Raw genomic sequence first — 21,478 nt, 5'->3', positions numbered from 1 at the left:
ATTTTTGTGCCGATAATATTCTTGCCGCTGTCATTTCATATAAAAACAGCCAGCCTTTCCAATTCAGTCCACTGCCATGCGTACCTCCATGGGTGCCCAAGGTTCGTGTGTTTGTTGGATAACGTGGTGCCTAACTTCATTGGCAATTGTTTTTTGCCACTGCAATAATATAATACGGCATGGAATCTCAATTTTGGTAGTATCGTACCTTGACTCTCCCCCCATTTTCTTTTTAACCAGTTCATAGACTTTTCCTGGCTCGGAAAATCAGAAATCGGAAGCCTGCAGCTGATTTCGGCTGCAAAATCTGCAAGCTGTGGTTTTTTAAAAACATTTTGAGTACTCTTTATTTGAATTTTAACTTCTGTTATCTTAGAGAATTGTCAGAGAGCTCTTCTATCGCAGTATCATTCATTTGCTCAAGTAGAGATGTAAACATCAAAAGCTCATTTCCTTGTAAACTATCTTTTCTCTCCATGGCTGACAAAGATGAAAGCTTGAAATATTGGAGAGTTATATTTTTTTAGTGTGGGTTTTATTTTTATCATTTCCCCCCCAACTATTCTTTTTCTTTCTTCCTATTATTGAAGCTGCGAAGGCGCTTCGATAAAACATGCAAGATTTCACTGCTCTGAAATAAAATGCTGGCATCGTAAATGTAGCCTTTGTAACGCACCCTTTGAAATTCACCAGCCTTGACTTCTTAAAGTGAGTGATACCATAAATGAACAATACCATTCAGGAGTGCTTTCCCACACGTTTTATGTACGTACAAGACAGGGATGTTCCTGTCTGTAGATAGAATTCTGTTTTGACTTTTATGGCATTGTAGCTATAGGAATCGACATGTTCCTCAAATCAGTACACAGTTGTCTTTCTTAGTTTGTGAATGGGATGATTTCTTCCCCTCCTGCCAGAATCAATTAAAATGGGGTTGGGGTGGTGGGGTTTCATTCTTTGCTGCTGCACGATTTCTGTTCTCATCCTGAAGCAAAGTTCTTAACCTGAGGTACTATTTCTGGGTTAGCGGAGTCTGTAACCTGAAGCATATGTAACCTGAAGCATGTGTAACCCGAGGTAAAGGTGAAGGTAAAGGGACCCCTGACCATTAGGTCCAGTCATGACCCACTCTGGGGTTGTGGCGCTCATCTCGCTTTATTGGCCAGCGTACAGCTTCCGGGTCATGTGGCCAGCATGATTAAGCCGCTTCTGGCGAACCAGAGCAGCACACGGAAACGCCATTTACCTTCCCGCCGGAGCGGTACCTATTTATCTACTTGCACTTTTACATGCTTTCGAACTGCTAGGTTGGCAGGAGCAGGGACCGAGCAACAGGAGCTCACCCCGTTGCGGGGATTCGAACCGCCGACCTTCTGATCGGCAAGTCCTAGGCTCTGTGGTTTAACCCACAGCGCCACCCGTGTCCCACTGTACCACACATCACTGTACCCGAGGTACCACTGTAATAATAATAATAGAAGAAGCTGTCCCTATTTTCATCAGAGAAATGTTGGAGTGTATGAACTCAGTACTAGTACACAGCTTCACATCCTTCCTAAACCCAGCCTCTGGCTCCATCTATTACAGAATTGGGCTGGCCCAATACATTTTGTTTCCTGAGACAAAGGACAAGATGGCGCCCAATTCTTCCTAAACAAACCAACTGAATTGGTGGCTGAATCTTACTTCAACTCTGGTGATGGGGCAGTGTTTTCTCCCATGACATCTGACGGCAGAAGGGCAACTTATGGGGTGGAGAGCAGGCTGTATGCCATCCGCTATCAGAAGCAGCCACCTCACACCTTCATGGACCGTGAGGGTGTGTGACATCCCGTGCTGCGATGGTAAGCCCAGCTTTTTGCAGGATCCTCTCGCTCCCTGGAACTTAGCATTGAGTGGTTTGCATTGCCACTGAGAATGGCTGAGGGGGGAAATGAACTCTCCTTGTACCCAGCACTTGCACCCTTGTGCAAATTAATTGAAACAAAGCATGTTTTCTATCTTACTCGTAATCCTGTGCTCAAAACAAGCACGAAAAGTCATTTGATCATTATGGTGTTGGAAGCCTACAGCCAATAGAAGGAATGATGCGCTCGCCACAATATATTGAGGATGTAAATCCCATTGAGAATTTGGGGGCTATATGCAGAAGTCGCCTCTGTGCTGTAGACTGCATGACTGTGGAGAAGCTCATTCAGGCGCTGATTCAAGTGCGGTACAGGGATCCAAAAATCAACAGTGACGGTTCGAAACGAGTAGACTCCATGCCAAACCATGTTCAAATGCTGCTTAAAAATAGCAGAGGTCATATCCATTACTAATGTACGTATATGGGAGTTTTGTACATGTATATGTGAGTTTTGTACGATAAACTACATAGTTTGTTTCAATTAATTTGCACAAAGGTGTAGGATCTCCAGTCCGGAGCTGGTGTCGAGCCCAGCTAGGATAGCCTATGAAGGAGGTTCAAAGAACAGGTAGCCAGAGGGTTTAATTCATTTCACCCATGTTCCTCTTCTGCTATGAAATTGCCCTCCCAGCCCTCACTTTTTATATGATGGGGGCAGACACGGTGTTAAACCCAAAGTTCTGCTGCCGTCGCCTGCAGTTTGAAAATATAACAGGCTTGTGGCAGCACAACGCTGCCCGTTGGAAGGCAAGGGATTTTGATTTTAAAACCGCAGCGGACATTCCCAAGGGACACGCTATGCCAGCCTTCCTCAACCACGGCCCTCCAGATGTTTTTGGCCTCCAACTCCCATGATCCCTAGCTAGCAGGACCAGTGGTCAGGGATGATGGGAATTGTAGTCTTGTAGGGCTGAGGTGGAGGAAGCCTGCCCTATGCCCTTTTAAATTGGGGGAGGGGGTTGGGTTGCTGTTTTTCTTTTGATTATATATTTTGGGGTTTTATATTTTGATTTTGTTCTGTGAACTGCCCTGAGACCTCCAGGTATAGGGCAGTGTTGTTGTTGTTTAGTCGTTCAGTCGTGTCCGACTCTTCGTGACCCCATAGACCAGAGCACGCCAGGCACTCCTGTCTTCCACTGCTACCCGCAGTTTGGTCAGATTCATGTTTGTAGCTTCGAGAACACTGTCTAACCATCTCATCCTCTGTCGTCCCCTTCTCCTTGTGCCCTCCATCTTTCCCAACATCAGGGAGTCTTCTCTTCTCATGAGGTGGCCAAAGTATTGGAGCCTCAGCTTCACGATCTGTCCTTCCAGTGAGCACTCAGGGCTGAATTCCTTAAGAATGGATGTGTTTGATCTTCTGGCAGTCCATGGGACTCTCAAGAGTCTCCTCCAGCACCATAATTCAAAAGCGTCAATTCTTTGGCGATCAGCCTTCTTTATGGTCCAGCTCTCACTTCCATACATCACTACTGGGAAAACCATAGCTTTTACTATACGGACCTTATAGGGCAGTATATATATTCAATAAATAATAATAATTTAGCCATAGAAATGAGGGCCCACCAACTTTAGGAGTTGCATACAAGCAGGATGGAGAAGGAGTACATCGAGTGATGTGAGAGAACCTTTTACCCCAGCATCCTGTTTTCACCATGGCCAGCCAAATGCCTCTGGGAAGCCTGGAAGCAGGATGTGAGAGGAAGTGCTCTCAGCAGAGTGGACAGATTTACATATAAGCTAAACAAGCTATAGCTTAGGTCCCCATTCTCTTGGGGCACCCCCAAAAAAATAAAGGGAAAAAACTGGATGTACATTTCCAAAATGTAAAATAAAAAAACAAATAAAATTAAACCTACATACAGCAACAATGTCTTGTGTTGTGTAGGCTCCTATGATGTAAGTCATGGGCTCTGCCTGCCAGCCTGCTTCCTAAAATATCACTGGTTTGCTCATGTCTATATATAGGGTGCCTACATTCTGCATGTGCAAATGGCTTTTGATATCTATTAGGTCCATAAATTACCATATAGCATATACAGTGGTAGCTCGGGTTAAGAACTTAGTTCGTTCTGTGGGTCCATTCTTAACCTGAAACGGTTCTTAACCTGAAGCACCACTTTAGCTAATGTGGCCTCCCGCTGCTGCCGTGCCGCCGCCACGCAATTTCTGTTCTCCTCCTGAAGCAAAGTTCTTAACCTGAGGTACTATTTCTGGGTCAGCAGAGTCTGTAACCTGAACCGTCTATAACCTGAAGTGTCTGTAACCCGAAGTACCACTGTATTCAACACAAAAAAACAGCGACGATTTGTTGTTGACAAAGGACAGCTGGACATATAAAGGGCCCCATTACCTTCAGTAGCTTAGGGCCTCATGAAACCTAAATCCGGCCCTGAGAGTGGGAGTCTTCTGTGGTACCAGCATCAAAGCCTTATTTCCTGGCTCGGAGCAGAGAGCCTGTGGCTTTTCCCACAAACAGGACAGAGCCCTGCATAATACTGTCAGTTTCAGGATGAAATGTCGTGGCACATTCATCCCAGGGGAAGATTCGACACCACTTGGTAGCTGCCCCATAACCAACCAGAGGCATCAAAGCATCATTGCAAACTTCGTTGAGCTGCACTGTGAGGGGGGTGAGGAAGGCAGTGGCGCCATTTGTGCTGTGTACACATTAGGTGAACGCTTCTCACCACCAACCCAAACGCAAGTCATCATTACATGCCACATGCTGGACATTGTTGTTGTTGTTTAGTCATTTAGTCATGTCTGACTCTTCGTGACCCCATGGACCAGAGCACACCAGGCACTCCTGTCTTCCACTGCTTCCCGCAGTTTGTTCAGACTCATGCTGGTAGCTTCGAGAACAGTGTCCAACCATCTCGTCCTCTGGCGTCCCCTTCTCCTTGTGCCTTCCATCTTTCCCAACATCAGGGTCTTTCCCAGGGAGTCTTCTCTTCTCATGAGGTGGCCAAAGTATTGGAGCCTCAGCTTCAGGATCTGTCCTTCCAGTGAGCACTCAGGGCTGATTTCCTTCAGAATGGATGCGTTTGATCTTCTTGCAGTCCATGGGACTCTCAAGAGTCTCCTCCAGCACCAGAATTCAAGAGCATCAATTCTTCGGCGATCAGCCTTCTGGACATAGAAGATGACAATTGCGAAGGACACTTTTTTCCTGCCAACGGGCCTAACCACTTCCCCATTCTTACAACTAACAGGGGTGTGGCTTCTCGCTAATACAGGAGAGATTATTCCCCTGACTGGCAGGCTGCTTTTGCTAGTGACATACAGATAGCAGCTCAAGAATTTACCTTCCTGGGTGATATGAGCAAAAGGCCCATTTTACACACACACACACACACACACACACACACACACAATATTTCTGTTTTACCATTTAAAGTACTCATTTTTACATCCTTAGTATATCAGTGACTTCCCTTCTTCTCTTTTCATTGTTCATTTTGCATTTCATAAATCTTCGTATTTTACAAAAACTAAACCATTCAGTATTCCATTATTACATCTGTCAAAACTTATTTACGCAGTTGAATTTATCTTAATGCTGCCAACGTTTTCAAGTGTAAACAATCCCCCCCATATATTCAATAAACGTTTTCCAATCTTCTTTAAACGTATGTTCTTCTTGTTCTATACGTTATGTCTGCAAGTTGTGCATATTGTGTCAGTTTAAAAACACAGGCTAAAAAAACACAGGCCGCAGTAGTGGCATACATAAATAACCCTTTATTGACACCTAGGAATTTCCATCTGAATTATCCCCAACAGAAAGGACTCTGGTTTGGGGTTTTTTGGGAGGGAAAGTACTTTTAAATATTTTTTTCAATTCATTATGGATCATTTCCCAATACTCTTTTACCCTTTTACAAGTACACCATCCAATTTTAATTTTGAATTGGCCACAATAATTATCAGTGGATTGGCGGAGGTTTTGTTTTTTTGTGTTGACAAACAAACAACTTTTGGAGCATTTAAGTCACACCTGGGCTAGACTACAGATCTGCATGGGGACTACACGGTTTGTTCACTATGCTTGGGGACTTAGAAACCTTGGTTTTTGGACTGACTAGTTGAACAATGAAAGTTTAACACCAGGACGAATCAAAGGCAATTCAGAAATAGTGACAGTGGTGGGTTCAATCATAGCCCATCCATTTTCCATTCCCAAACTGTAGTTTCAGGGCAGCCATAAAAAGAAAGGGATAATGCAGCTCTCTTTAACCATCTTACAATTTAAATGCTGATCACAAGTCTTATTGATGCATTCCAGCGAGATTCTTTATTGTATAAATTTTTTAAGTATTATTTTTGAAGTTGGCATAATTCTTTTATATGTCTATTTCAAGGTCTGATTTCTTTTCAGGACAATCATTTGTTCATCCTATGCAACTGAAAAAAATAACCCCCCCCCCCCGCCATCCTCTTCATTCCGTTGCTTTAGAATTGGTATCTGATCAAACCCATATTTTTAAATATATGTATTTATAGTCAGATGGGAGAATAGGTTGCAGTCAAAGTATGATTTTTCTTGAAAATGTGAGAAAATGGTGGTCTTTTTTTTTTTTAATATTGCCTTATCAGTTTCTTTTTTTATTACTGATGACTTCATTCTGTTTGAATTCAATGCTTCGGTTTCTTTGGGGTAAACTAATAGATTATGTATGCGATATTTGCCTGGCCCTGATTGAATTCATCAGCTGAGTTTGAATGCAGTTCATATATTCATGTAATTGTCAGGAGCCAAGTTGAAATTCAGAACTCTTAAATGATTGGGCAGCACAGTCATTTCTTTCACATTACTTGGGGACTTGAAGTGGGGTGCTTCTTCCCCCTATCTTGACTCTGCATTGGTTACTATGGAGATCACACAGGGTCCCCGGACGTTTGACGGTCTATTGATCCCTGTCCCACCACTGCGATTGCTTTCCCGCTGCCACCAACCCGTTTCTCTCGGGTACACACATGGAGTCCAGACAGTTGTTAACATTAACAAACAATCAAGTTTATTTTATAGGCATGAAAAGTTTATGGTTTCAGTTAATTTTTCTTGGCAGTTTCTTAATCGTAGTTCCTTTACTGTCCTATACATTCCTAACAACTTCAAACTGATTATCCCAACTATCTATCTGACTCCACCTAACAGTTCCTCTCACTCTCTCACAACACAACTCGACCAACCCACAGACTTACGGTACTTTTTGCTCTATAAGACTCACTTTTTCCCTCCTAAAAAGTAAGAGGAAAAGTGTGTGCGTCTTATGGAGCGAATGCAGGCTGTGCAGCTATCCCAGAAGCCAGAACAGCAAGAGGGATTGCTGCTTTCACTGCGTAGCGATCCTTCTTGCTCTTCTGGCTTCTGAGATTCAGAATTTTTTTTTTCTTGTTTTCCTCCTCCAAAAACTAGGTGCATCTTGTGGTTTGGTGAGTCTTATAGAGCGAAAAATACGGTATATCCTCCCTCTTCCTTCTCTAACTCTCAACTGACTTCCACACCACTCCAACTCTAACTCTAACTCCTCCCCTTGAGTTCCCACTGGCCAATCACTTCACACTCATTTAACGCTTTCCTTATGACTCACCTAGGAGGCAAACGCCACAGTAACTCAGTTCATATTTCTCTCCAGGGCCGTCTTAAGCATATCCGGCGCCGTGGTACACAAGATTCCCTCCAGTGCCCCACCCCCCATTTCTCAGAGGTGTCAACCTTTTCCCAAGCCTCTGCAGGGATCGATCTCCTGCTGCCGGGGCATGGGAAGGAAGCTGCACATCTGCCAGCCATATAGTTGGCGGGGCGCAGCATCCATCCTAAGCCTCTGCAGGGATTGCTCTCCTCCCATGGAGGCTTCGGAGGCAAGCTGCACGCCCACCAGCCATATGGTTGGTGGGACACAGCTGGCAGGCGTGCAGGAGGGAAAGCCGTGCAGCTCCCCCACTCACTGTGGCACCCCTGAGAGGCCGGCGCCCTGGCGCAACGCGCCAGTAAGTCCAATGGGAAAGAAGGCTCTGTTTCTCTCCTCAATTACAGTGGTACCTTGGGTTAAGTGCCTAATTCGTTCCGGAGGTTCGTTCTTAACTTTAAACTGTTTTTAACCTGAAGCACCACTTTAGGCAATGGGGCCTCCTGCTGCCGCGCCGCCAGAGCACGATTTCTGTTCTTATCCTGAAGCAAAGTTCTTAACCTGAAGCACTATTTCTGGGTTAGCATCATCTATAACCTGAAGCGGATGTAACCCAAGGTACCACTGTATACTGAAATCTTTAAAAAGCCAGTACTTCTAACTATGTGGGCAGCTATTAAGAAAAACATCTCTTAAGGCTGTGTCCGGCATTTTATGTTTGGAGGATAAAATGGGGGTGTACTGCCAACACTGACTTTCCTCAGCTTCCACCCACCAACCCACCCCTTTCAGAAGAATTTCGCTCTTATTGTAGTGTGGAGCTTTGTAGCTCCAACCAGCAGCTAAATTGTGGGCAATCTGCTGGGGAAAGTTCATTCTAAAGCACACAGCAGCTTGGTTTTTTATTTAGCCCCTAATATTTAAGACTCTGGGCCAGGTTAAGCTTGCAATTATCCTGCAGATGGTTCCTCAGAAGAGGTTTGCTGCCCCACAAAAATGACCATCAAAGCCAGCTTGCTATTCTACCACATAGATTTGCCGACAGATTGTATTTTATAGACAGCGCTTCCAGCAAGGGCAGCTTCTCACATTATGTTGTGGAGATGACGGTGCCTGCAACCTCACACAGTCAGCCGAATATTCTTTGCCTTAGTGAAAAGTGCTCTCATTTACGGAAGTCAGGGTACCCAACTCTCACTGACACACTGAGCCCCCACTGCAAGCCTCCCCATTAACAAGTTTAAAAATAATAAAAAATGGGGTTTCTTCGGCTATGTTCAAAGCAAGAGGGACAACAAGCAAGTGGTAGGTTCTTTGTGCAGAGAAGATGGAGAAATGCTATTGGGTGCCAGAGAGAAGGCGAAACTGCTCAACACCTACTTCGCCTCTGTTTTCATGCAAAAGGAAAGCAATGCCCAACCTGGTGGTAACAGAATAAATGATGTAAGGAGGGAGCGGAAGTTCCAAGTTAGGAACAGAGGTGGTAGCTTCTTTAAATTAATTCATACCTCCAGGGTCTGATAAGCTGCACCCAAGGGTAATCTCAGAGCCTCTGTCTGAGAATTCTTGGAGAACAGGTGAGGAGAAGAGAACAGGTGAGGTCCCTGCAGATTGATGGGGAAATGTTGTCCCCATCTTCAAAAACAGGGGAAAAGAAGACCCAGGTAACTACCAACTACCAAGCTTGACATCAATACCAGGAAAGTTCCTTGTTGTTGTTTAGCCGTTTAGTCGTGTCCGACTCTTCATAACCCCATGGACCAGAACACGCCAGGCACTCCTGTCTTCCACTGCCTCCCGCAGTTTGGTCAAACTCATGTTTGTAGCTTCGAGAACACTATCCAACCATCTCATCCTTTGTCGTCCCCTTCTCCTTGTGCAATCTTTCCCAACATCAGGGTCTTTTCCGGTGAGTCTTCTCTTCTCATGAGGTGGCCAAAGTATCGGAGCCTCAGCTTCAGGATCTGTCCTTCCAGTGAGCACTCAGGGCTGATTTCCTTCAGAATGGATTGGTTTGATCTTCTTGTAGTCCATGGGACTCTCAAGAGTCTCCTCCAGCACCATGATTCAAAAGCATCAATTCTTCGGTGATCAGCCTTCTTTATGGTCCAGCTTTCACCTCCATACGTCACTACAGGGAAAACCATAGTTTTAACAGGAAAGGTCCCGGAACAGATAATTCAACAGTTGCTCTGTGAGCACTTAAAAAAGGACCCAGCATGGGTTTCTCAAAGCAAGTCATGCCACACAAATTTCATTTCTTTTTTTAATGGAGTTACAAGCTTGTTGGATCAGGGGAATGCTGTGGACATCGTTTATCTTGATTTCAGTAAGTCCCCCATGATACTCTTTCAAGGAAGTTGGTAAAATGTAGGTTGAAAGAGATAACTGTTAGATGGATTTGCAGCTGGTTGGCTGACTGAACCCAAAGAGTACTGATTAAAAGTTCCTTGTCATTCTGGAAGAAAGTGACAAGTGGGGTGCCTCAGGGTTCTGTTCTGGGCCCGTTGTTGTTCAACGTCTTTATAAATGACTTGGATGAATGAGTTGAGGGGTTGCTCATCAAATTTGCAGATGGCACCAAACTGGGAGGGGTAACTAATGCCACAGAAGACAGAATTGGGATTCAAAATGACCTTAACAGATTGGAGAGCTGTGCCCAAACTAACAAAAGGAATTTAAATAGGGACAAATGTGAAGTTCTGCACTTAGGCAAGAAGAACCAGCTGCACGAAAAAAAGACGGCGATCACCTGGCTTACTAGTAGTACAGTGGTGCCCCGCAAGACGAATGCCTCGCAAGACGGAAAACCCGCTAGACGAAAGGGTTTTCCGTTTTGGAGGTGCTTCGAAAAACGAATTTGCTATGGGCTTGCTTCGCAAGACGAAAATGTCTTGTGAGTTCCTGCGATTTTTTTTCGCTCCCCACCCCCTTTTTCTAAGGCACTAAGCTGCTAATAGCCTTTTAGCAGCTAATCCACTAATCCCTTAAGCCTTTAATAGCCGCTAATAGCCGCTAAACCGCTAATAGCGCTAATCCGCTAATAGGGTTGCTTCGCAAGACGAAAAAACCGCTAGACGAAGAGACTCATGGAACGGATTCTTTTCGTCTTGCGAGGCACCACTGTACATGTGAAAAGGATCTAGGGGTCTTGGTGGACCACAAGCATAACATGAGGCAACAGTGTGATGCAGCAGCAAAAAAAGCTAATGCTATTCTAGGCTTCATCAACAGATGTATAGCGCCCAGATCAAGGGAAGTATTCAAGAGCTTGGTTTCCACAGTGTGCCTATATTATTTACCCAATGAGGCCTCATTCATCAAAAACTATTCCTTCTCCCTTGACATTTAATACCCACATTGGGCAGGCATGGGGAATGTATATATGGCATCCATAAACGTCGCTGTGAATCAAATTAGTTTAGTATTTTTATATGTAAACCCGCATAAGACAGGAAATATAAATCTTAGCCAGCTAGCAGTACTCCCCACCCTCCACCCCGCATATACTTCCATTTCTTTCTTTGCTTTATGCATCTAATGCAAGCTTAATATTACTGTAATTTAGAGGCTGATCGTGCATCTCAAACCTCACTGTCTCCTTCCTCCCACCCAACTATCTCTCAGCCCTTTCAACCACAGTGTTCTAACTGTGAACAAATTACTTCAGTAGCCAACCGAGCCATAGCAATCACTGCAGCCAAGCCGGAGAATTGTTTCATGGAAACATACCGTATTTTTCGCTCTATGAGACGCACCAGACCACAAGACGCACCTAGTTTTTGGAGGAGGTAAACAAGAAAAAAAATATTCTGAATCTCAGAAGCCAGAACAGCAAGAGGGATCACTGCGCAGTGAAAGCAGCAATCCCTCTTGCTGTTCTGGCTTCTGGGATAGCTGCACAGCCTGCATTTGCTCCATAAGAAGCACACACATTTCCCCTTACTTTTTAGGAGGGGAAAAGTGAGTCTTATAGAGCAAAAAATACGGTACTTTTGTTTTAAGTAGCAGGTTGAAAGTTAAGTTGTGGCGCGAACATTGCTCCTCTCCCCAACTCAGAGAGGAATAACTTGAACCCAGGTTTCCAGATGTCTTGGGTGTAGGTGTTTCAGGCTGAGCTCTGCGGTGACCCAAAATAAACTTGCAATGTGGACAGACCCAAATAAATATTAACATGTTCCATTTCATTTGTTAAATACTTTGCTTTCTTGAATTTGTGGCTTGGAGGCAAGGTGTAAACCAGGGGCCGGCAAAGTTTTTGTGGCTTGGGCCGGTTCACGGTCCCGCAGACGCCGCGGTGGGCCGGAATGCGTGCGCACACATGCGCAAATGCTATTTCCGGCGGGGAGGAGGCGTGCGCAGTTTCCCATTGGCTGCAGGAGCTTCCTGCAGCCAATGGGAAGTCGGCCAGCGTCACAGAAGGCTGACCGAGTGGGCAGCAGGGGTCCCTGAGTGGGCGGTGGGGGTCCATGGGCCGGTTAAACAACTCCCATGGGCCATTTGTGGCCCCTGGGCCTTAGGCTGCCGACCCCTGGTGTAAACAGTGCAAGCAGGAGCCCTAACTAGCCTGCCTGTGCACATACCCAAAATGAAAGTTTTCACTACAACTTGAACTGAAAATGAATTCTACCCAGACTCTGTGCTTACATCTGCTGACAATGTAAACGCCCTCTGATGCAATTTATCCTACATTTTCTTCATTCTACAGTGAACATCCACCTGTTGGAACTGCCGACCGCATCCAGAAGTTACGGAAGGAGTACCATCAAGCGAGACGAGAAGGCTTACCTTTCTATGACGATGAGGAAGGCAGAGGAAGGCCATCTGATTATGATCAGCACTGGGTAAGGTGCTCCGCTGAAGTCTAATAAGTATGCGTTGAGTATTCTGGGGACAACACACACAAAATTAGAGGTTTAATAGGTTTAATAGAGGTTTAATAGAAATTTATTTGTCATTGTCCGTATATACACAGTATACACAACAACGAAAATCAAACACCCACCCAAAGACCGGCTTCATGTACACATTTGCACGTACCTCCAACACTCTCATCCCATTCAGACATAATCTATAAAACATACATAATCCAGAATATAACATGACCTATTAAAAGCATATCATGACCTAAACCCTATCTCATTCCTTCCTACTCCCTGCTTGCTATTTCTTACAACTGGCCCTGAGATCATTATTTAGTGCAATCAGAGCTCTTGGATAGAAACTATTCAGAAGGCGTGTGGTTCGTGTTTTCATTGTCCTATATCTTCTGCCCGAAGGCAACAGTTCAAAGAAGTTGTGAGCAGGATGGGTGGGATCTCTCAGGATATTGTGTGACTTCTTCAAAGTGTGAGACGTGAAGATCTCATCCAGGGTTGGTAGCTGGAGCCCTATAACATTCTGGGCAATTTTTGTTATTCTCAGTAAAGCTTTTTTATCCGTTCCAGAGCTGCTTCCATACCACGATAATATACTATAGGTTAAGACACTCTCGATGGTACTGTGATAATAGGACAGGAGTAGGTGCTGAGATAGATTCAGTCCCCTGAGCATTCTCAGGAAATACAACCTCCCCTGCACCTTCCTCACAACCATGTTAATATTTGCAGTCCATGAGAGGTCCTCAGAGATATAAATGCCCAGGTATTTAAAACTACCAACCCTCTCCACCTCCTCGCCATTTATGTGCAATGGTAAAAATACACTTTTCTTTCTCCTAAAATCAACTATGAGTTCTTTAGTTTTTTTGGTGTTAAGCATAAGATTGTTTTCTTTACACCATTGAATTAACCCCTGTACTTCATTCCTGTAAGCAGTCTCATCGTTCTCACTAATGAGCCCCACCACTGTTGTATCATCCGCAAATTTGATGATTGTGTTGGACTTATACAGTGGGGTACAATCAGATGTGTACAGGGAATAGAGAAAGGGACTTAGCACACATCCCTGAGGAGCTCCTGTGCCTAATACTAGAGTAGAAGAATAGTAAGGTCCCATTCTCACTGTCTGCGGCCTGTCAGTCAGGAAATTCCTTACCCACAGACAGATCTTCTGATGTATACCCAAATTGATCATTTTAAGAAATAACCTGTCTGGCAAAATTGTATTGAAGGCAGAACTGTAGTCCACAAACAACAGCCTTGCGTAGGTTCCCTGTCGTTCTAAATGACTCAGTACAGTGTGGACAACGATGGAAATAGCATCATCAGTAGATCTATTTCTTCTGTATGCAAACTGGAACGGGTCTAGAGTGGATGGAAGACCAGCCTTAATATGATCCAGCACCAATCTCTCGAAACATTTCATAACGACAGATGTTAGGGCTATTGGTCTATAGTCATTGAGACTATAGTTGTGTTTCCCAAATAATTCATTGAGAAGTATATGTTGACCAGCCTTGCAAATAAGCCCACATAAGTTACTAGCCAGTGAAAAAAATTAGTAGCCTACTGGGGGCTGGCAGAATAGGGACAGAGAATGCCAGGCCTCCTTCGCCACCCTGCGATGCTTTTCATAGCTCACAGCTTCTGCCTGCTTACTTGCTCAGCTAGATGGGGCTGTGTGTTACATGCAGACAATACATTTTTATCTGTGGCTACTACAGAATTAGAGGGACGCGGGTGGCACTGTGGGTTAAACCACAGAGCCTAGGACTTGCCGATCAGAAGGTCGGCGGTTCGAATCCCTGTGACAGGGTGAGCTCCCGTTGCTCGGTCCCTGCTCCTGCCAACCTAGCAGTTTGAAAGCACGTCAAAGTGCAAGTAGATAAATAGGTACTGCTCCGGTAGGAAGGTAAATGGTGTTTCCGTGCGCTGCTCTGGTTCGCCAGAAGCGGCTTAGTCATGCTGGCCACATGACCAGCATGACCAGCTGTACGCCGGCTCCCTTGGCCAGTAAAGCGAGATGAGCGCCGCAACCCCAGAGTCGGCCACAACTGGACCTAATGGTCAGGGGTCCCTTTACCTTCACCTTAAATGTCCACAAAGCAAATGACTTGCATGGAAAAGAGGCAGGGGGTGGATTTTGTGTGGCCATTTAACATTTGGGAAGTTTTTGCGTTTCTCATGGTTTTTGTGCTTTGGCTGCATTTTTTGAACCAATATATTGAATCCTTCTTGTTGGCCACATGACCCCAGCTGCTGACAGGGCATGCTGTAGCCAGATGATATCAAAATGTGACATAGCCAATAAGGTATGGTTGTGTGACATCACAAAGCCAATTTGTTGTTGTTGTTGTTGTTGTTGTTGTTAATTTCTACCTCACCCATCTGGCTGGGTTTCCCCAGCCACTCTGGGCGGCTTTCAACAGAACATTAAAAACAGAATAGAACTTCAAACAATTAAAACTTCCCTAAACAGGGCTGCCTTCAGATGTCTTCTAAAAGTCGGGTAGTTGTTTATTTCCTTGACACCTGATGGGAGGGCATTCCACAGGGCAGGTGCCACCACCAAGAAGGCCCTCTGCCTGGTTCCCTGTAACCTCACTTCTGAACCTCCAGAGTGGGCTGTTTTCAGCTTCTCTACCAAATTACCAAAAGAAGCAAAACTATTTGCACTTCCTCACCCTTCCTCATCCATTGATTTCGGTATCTATGCCATAATTTTCAGTGACGTTAGGTCAAATCCTCATAGACTGGAACTACATTGCATCAATATGTAATTTTGTATATTAACAAGGATTGAGGTGTCCCTTAAAATCTTCTATCTCTACCTGGAACATTTCGTGATCTCTTTAATGCGCCTCTTCTGTACAAAGACTATGTGCTATCTTTTTAGTACAGTGGTACCTCGGGTTACAGATGCTTCAGGTTACAGACGCTTCAGGTTACAGACTCCGCTAACCCAGAAATAGTACCTCGGGTTAAGAACTTTGCTTCAGGTTGAGAACAGAAATCACATGGCGGCAGCAGCAGCGGGAGGCCCCATTAACTAAAGTGGTACCTCGGCTTAAGAACAGTTTCAGGATAAGAATGGACCTCCAGAACGAATTAAGTTCTTAACCCGAGGTACCACTGTAGATTCTTCTACCTTATGAATTAGAGCAGTTTTGGAATATCTGTGTTTTGTAAGTCAAGCTGTATGTTCAGGTGAGGGGTGTTTGATGTATTATGGTATTTTAATATTTTGTTGGAAGCTGCCCAGAGATGATGATGATGATGATGATGATGATTACTGAATGTAACAAATACAGTCTAATGGGGGTCTGGCAGGAAAGGTTGCTAGGATGGGGGTGAGGTTTGTGCTCTGGAGCTGTGGAGTGGGGAAACCTTAGGTTAGTTAACATACAAATCCAAACAAATAAATTTGATAGGAATAGGGATTCTTCATCAAATAAACTACCTCAGTGGATGACTGAAGAGACCAGAGTGGACAAAAATAATAATCCAGTCCATCGGAATGTCTTGGGAGACAACCTTCCCTTCTTAGAATTCCATGGTTCCCTTTTTTACAGCTATAACACAAACTATTGTTCCTTACTCTCTGAGGATATTGTTACAACCTTATGCTATGGAGGATTTGACATTTAATGGCCACCATGCTACACTAAAGGGAAGGAAGGCAAAGTTGCTTTAATCCAACTCTGTGGATCGGAACAAAGGTGCTATTTGTTTCACATCTCTTCTATGTCAAGTCAGTACTGTGCTAGCTAATCTCTCAACAAAATGTACTTGTTAAGTTGTCCTTTCATCTAAGCTGTAGCTCAGTTTGTTTGCTTTGTCGGACACCATTTATTTTGTAAAGCAGCAAGAGGCCTGCTCTCACACCAGTAGGACATTTTGTACCCTGACAGTCCAAATTCTGTACCAATAAATGTTGGACTTGCTTAACTTACACAATGTAAGAACCATCTTGGTGGATTTCAATGTTCAGGGAGGTTCTGTAAGCCCTCCCACAGTGGAATAACAGTCAAATATATAACTCTGTATAACTGTAAAAAAAAATACAGTCTAATAATAATAATAATAATAATAATAATAATAATAATAATAATAATAATTTATTTGTCCATCTGGCTGAGTTTCCCTAGCCACTCTGGGCGGCTTCCAACAAAGATTAAAAATACATTAAAATGTCACACATTAAAAACTTCCCTGAACAGGGGAAGCCTTCAGATGTCTTCTAAATGTCAGGTAGTTGTTTATTTCCTTGACATCTGGTGGGAAGGCGTTCCACAGGGCGGGTGCCACTACCGAGAAGGCCCTCTGCCTGGTTCCTTGTAGCTTTGCTTCTCGCAATGAGGGAACCGCCAGAAGGCTCTTGGTACTGGACCTCAGCGTTGGGGCAGAACAATGGGGTGGAGATGCTCCTTCAGGTATACTGGGCCGAGGCCGTTTATAATAGAACAGATGGTTATCCAACTAGGAAGCTATGTCAAAAATCAGTATTGTCCATTATGCATCACTAAACCTATCCTGCGGTATCTTAATTCCTGTTTCCCTGGACCAGAGTCCCTGCCTATTGCAAAAATCTGGGTCATTAATCGATAGAGAGCATGTCACAGCACCCTAGACCTCCCCTCCAAGTCAACAACTGGGGTTACAAACAAGGCTCCAGACTTTCATGATCTGAATTGTGATGCCTTGGGGGGTGGGTTTCTGTACCCCTTGATTTTTAACCTCTAGCCTAGACAGCATCTTAAAAAGTAGAGACATCACCTTGCCAACAAAGGTCCGTATAGTAAAAGCTATGGTTTTCCCAGTAGTGATGTACAAAAGTGAAAGCTGGACCATAAAGAAGGCTGATCGCCGAAGAATTGATGCTTTTGAATTATGGTGCTGGAGGAGATTCTTGAGAGTCCCATGGACTGCAAGAAGAACAAACCTATCCATTTTTAAGGAAATCAGCCCTGAGTGCTCACTGGAAGGACAGATCCTGAAGCTGAGACTCCAATACTTTGGCCACCTCATGAGAAGAGAAGACTCCCTGGAAAAGACCCTGATGCTGGGAAAGATTGAGGGCACAAGAAGAAGGGGATGACAGAGGACGAGATGGTTGGATAGTGTTCACAAAGTTACCAGCATGAGTTTGACCAAACTGTGGGAGGAAGTGGAAGACAGGAGTGCCTGGCGTGCTCTGGTCCATGGGGTCACGAAGAGTCGGACACGACTAAACAACAACAAGCCTTGCTGCTAATTGTCTGCACAATATATTATTGACTCTTATTTCAAACTGCGGGGGGGGGGGGGTCACCATATCCAGGTCTTGCTTCTCTCCTTCCTCTTTCCATTTGTTGGTGTTTCTTGCAGAACATCGAGCCCAAGGAAGAGTTAGGATGAACGCAATAGCTAGCTCACTGCATAGTGACTTTTTGTAGGTTCTAACAGAGATATTCTTGTTGGGATTTCTGCTGAATAAATCAGTTTAACGTACTCCAGATGAAGTCAACCTTATTTGGCAAATATACAAAGTTTTAGTGCTTAGGGGTTGTTGTTTTTTTGAAAAAGAAAACTTCACCAAACGGTGCTCATAAATAACATGCCTGTACTCCCAGGGTAGATGTTTAAAGAATAATTGATGTCCCAGCAAATAATCCTGGACCTAGTCAATGAAGCTTTGGGAGCAGGCTGAGGATTCCCATTTCTTATCAGACCTTGAAGGGCTTTATTACCTTGCTTAGGGAGCTCAGACCTGCTGCCCCATATAGTCTCCAAAGCCTCACAAAGGTCTCTTCTGGGTAATCCTCTTTAAGCCATTTCTATTAGGTGTAATACCCTAAGATTACTGATTCCCAAGGCGACATGTTTTTTGAGAGGAGAAGTTGTTAATCAAAGCACCCAAGATAGCTTTAAAGCTCTCAGTCCCTCGGATTAATATCAGGCGTCTCAAGACTCTTTCCATTTCTCATTCAAATGCATTTGTGCTAACATTAACTCGGCGGCTCGTAACGCAAGGAGGCTGGCCGGGAATCACACTCGCCCAACTGGCAAAAAAATAATAATTAGGCGTTGCATTAAATCTTGAGCACCACTCTATAAACTGCCCAGGTTCTCCCAACTGTGATTGCGATTTTGTTTGGGAGCGTGTCGTATGTACAATTAAGAGGATCACAAATGTGCTCTGGAAAGAGAGAGAATTCCACACAGAATCACAAAGTTGGAAGGGATTCAGCCCAAAGTCCTGCCACTGCAGAAAACAAGCTCTGCCGCTGGAGACCCAGGTAGCCTCAGTGGCTAGAAGAATCACCTTGTGTGTGACAGCTATGGCTATTCCTGGACTGGCAGAATTTGACCACAGTAAAGGTCCATATAGTTAAAGCTATGGTTTTCCCTGGGGGGCCACTAGGGGCGCATCGGAAGATGGCTGACAATAACATCTCTCCGACCCACACGAGGTAATTAGGAGGCTGTGATGGGAGTAAATAGCCTCCCTGCCCCACCAAGTTTGTGGGGGGACTGCCCTTGCCTGCTGTGCCCTATACCACCCCCAAATTTGTGGGGATGGGGGCACTAGGCAGAAAGCCCTCTGGTGGATCTCGGCGCTCCTGGACGCTGTCTCTGATCTGCGCCTCTAGCTGCAATAACTTCAAAAGAAACAATTAGGAGGAAGCGAATGCACATATTTCAAGGAAGGAGGGGGAGTAAAGACTGCTAACTGAAGAGATCTCTGATAAACAAGACGGGTCAGAGGAACAAGAATAAATCATGAGAAGACACACCAAGGCTTGGTATGGCAAAGGGACTGGAGGGGGAGGAAGCTTTCCTTTCTTTTCTTTATGTGATTAACCAAGAATCCCCCCCCCCCAAGTCACAAGTCAGAAATGCCGTTTAAATGACTTAAACTGTGGATTTATGACTGTGTGGAGATAATTTTCTAACCAAAGCATGTTTCAACAAGATCGTGGTAAGTATAAGAGCTTTGGAATTACGCAGTAAAAAATACCGTCGCCATGTTGGCAAGTTCTGTCGGAAGACTAAAGTCTAGAAGGAGGAACAGAGCTGTTTTTATATTGTGGGTGAGACTCCTCAGAGGGGCTTAAGAGTGACAGATTTGTGAGATTAACAGGATTATAATTGGTGTTTATCTGCTTAAGGAGATTATCAGAAGAGATCATAAAGGAAAAAAGGAAAAATATACCAACAATATACCACTGTGTGGAGATAAACTTTAACCATGTATGCTTTATGGAGACCGAGAAGCAATAAGAGCTTTTTGGAATGGCGCAGCAATTAATTCGGAGTTGCCATCTTGCCAAAGGATTTATAGCCAGAAGGAAGAACGGACTTGTTTTCAGACTGCATTCCTAGTGAATCTCCTCAGAGGTTTTGAGAAAGGAGGCAGATTGGTGAAGATTAATGACGCTAAGACTGTTTTGATGTATGGAAGTGATGTTATATGGAAAACATCTGGATATGGCTACTGGATAAAAAAAAAAAATCCATGCAGGATTACAAACTGTTCTAACCAGCTTGTGGAGACTATCAGAGGTCACAAAGAGAAAGGAAAAATATATGAAAATAACAACAAGAGAGGTGGAAAAATAATAAGAAAGGACTGGATAGTACTGTGAACATCATAAGGTTAGATTTGTGGACATTAAAACAGCAGTAAGAAGCAAGAAGTTGATTGGATCCCTTCGGAACTTGAAATATGGGTACCCCCAACAAAAATTAAAAATTCGTGCAAGAGGAATCTCTGGCGGAAAATACAGAAATAGAGCCTCAAGCTGATGGACAAAAAGTGGACTATGAGAGTAAAGAGTTCAAAGGACAGATTTGGAAAAGGAGTGCCATGGATGGACTAAAAGATACAGATTTGATAAGATATATTTTGGAAACTGGCACTCTGAGAAAGTTGGAAGAAGGGAAATTTAGCAACTCTAAAGAAAGTGTGGAGCAAGCTTTGGACAATTCTTTGACTTACAAGAGGAATTACAGAGCTTGGGCAAGCTTGTTCAAAAAGGTTAAAGGAGATGCTGAGGGGAATGTGGTCTGGGACATAATTTTAGGCTCGAAAAAGAATTTGCAAACAGGTCAGAAAGATGATTTGAAGGCCTCGGACATAAGACAACCTGGCTGATGGATTGAATTCAGGGATTGGAAAGACTTTAAAAATTTGTAAAAAGGACTGGCAGTACCCGAAACCGGGGGGAAGAGATGGGGGGGAAAATTGGAGATTTTTAAACAAAATTTGGTAAAATATGGTTCTAATAAGCATTTTGAGGGGATGAAGGAAGGAATTTAATTGGTTCCAGGGAGCAAATTAAGGAAGATGAAAAATCAGGATATAAGGGTATATAATCACAAGGTTTAAGTTTAGAAGTTTTAAGGTAAATTTTCTTTTTTTTCATTATCATTGTTTTCTTTAAAAAGGGTAAAGCTAAATGAATGAAAAGGCATTAAAAGTGGGATGGAATTTGCCAATTAGATTAAAAATTTGGCATACAAAGAGGGAGGTGGGGGGAAGTCATGGAAACAAGTTAAGGAAAAAAAGGGAATATGAGATTGGGGTATTTTTGTGTTTTGTCTCTTTTTGGGATTTTGGTGTTGGGGGACGGGGAAGAGGGTTTTTTCTGTGGGGTATCTTTTTCTTTTTTTTCTTTTTTTTCTTTTTTTATTTTATCTCTTTTTGATACTTAATGTTTTTCCTTTTTTATTTTTGTTTTTGTGGATATGTTTTGTTTTGGTGTTATGTTGTTGGAAAATCTCAATAAATATTACTTAAAAAAAAAAACCAAAAATTAAAAATTCGGCTGTGTAATTTGGAATTTATGTAATTTGGTTTGATTTGATGTGATTGGTCAGTTAATAAAAAATTATTCATTAAAAAAAGAAACTTATTCCATCATTGTAATAAATCAATCTTCTAGTGTGGCAGCATCTAATAAATATTGGAACTCCCTGCTGGTTGACATCAGCCAAGTGCCTTTGCTGTGCTTCTTTTGGTGTCTGTTTAAATGGGTTAAACCACAGAGCCTAGGACTTGCTGATCAGAA

The 21,478-nt window shown here is 43.7% G+C and overlaps 1 protein-coding gene and 1 long non-coding RNA gene across 3 annotated transcripts in view; one reads left to right on the top strand and one right to left on the bottom strand.

The window, feature by feature from the left end:
- PARD3B (par-3 family cell polarity regulator beta) overlaps positions 1-21,478 on the top strand; it is a 588,896-nt gene that overhangs the window by 468,797 nt on the left and 98,621 nt on the right. For both annotated transcript variants that reach the window (XM_083400643.1, XM_083400642.1), the window contains one exon: positions 12,254-12,389. In XM_083400643.1, coding sequence (XP_083256769.1) covers positions 12,254-12,389 — 136 coding nt within the window. The remainder of the gene's footprint in view (positions 1-12,253; positions 12,390-21,478) is intronic.
- Positions 1-21,478, bottom strand: part of LOC310659675 — a 233,052-nt gene that overhangs the window by 200,731 nt on the left and 10,843 nt on the right. The gene's annotated exons all lie outside the window — the stretch shown is intronic.

The sequence above is a fragment of the Podarcis tiliguerta genome, assembly GCF_965153285.1.
Source record: "Podarcis tiliguerta genome assembly, chromosome: 1".
NCBI classification, from domain to species: domain Eukaryota; kingdom Metazoa; phylum Chordata; class Lepidosauria; order Squamata; family Lacertidae; genus Podarcis; species Podarcis tiliguerta.
Note: the sequence above shows the minus strand (reverse complement) of the source record. Positions and strands in the feature narration are given on the sequence as shown.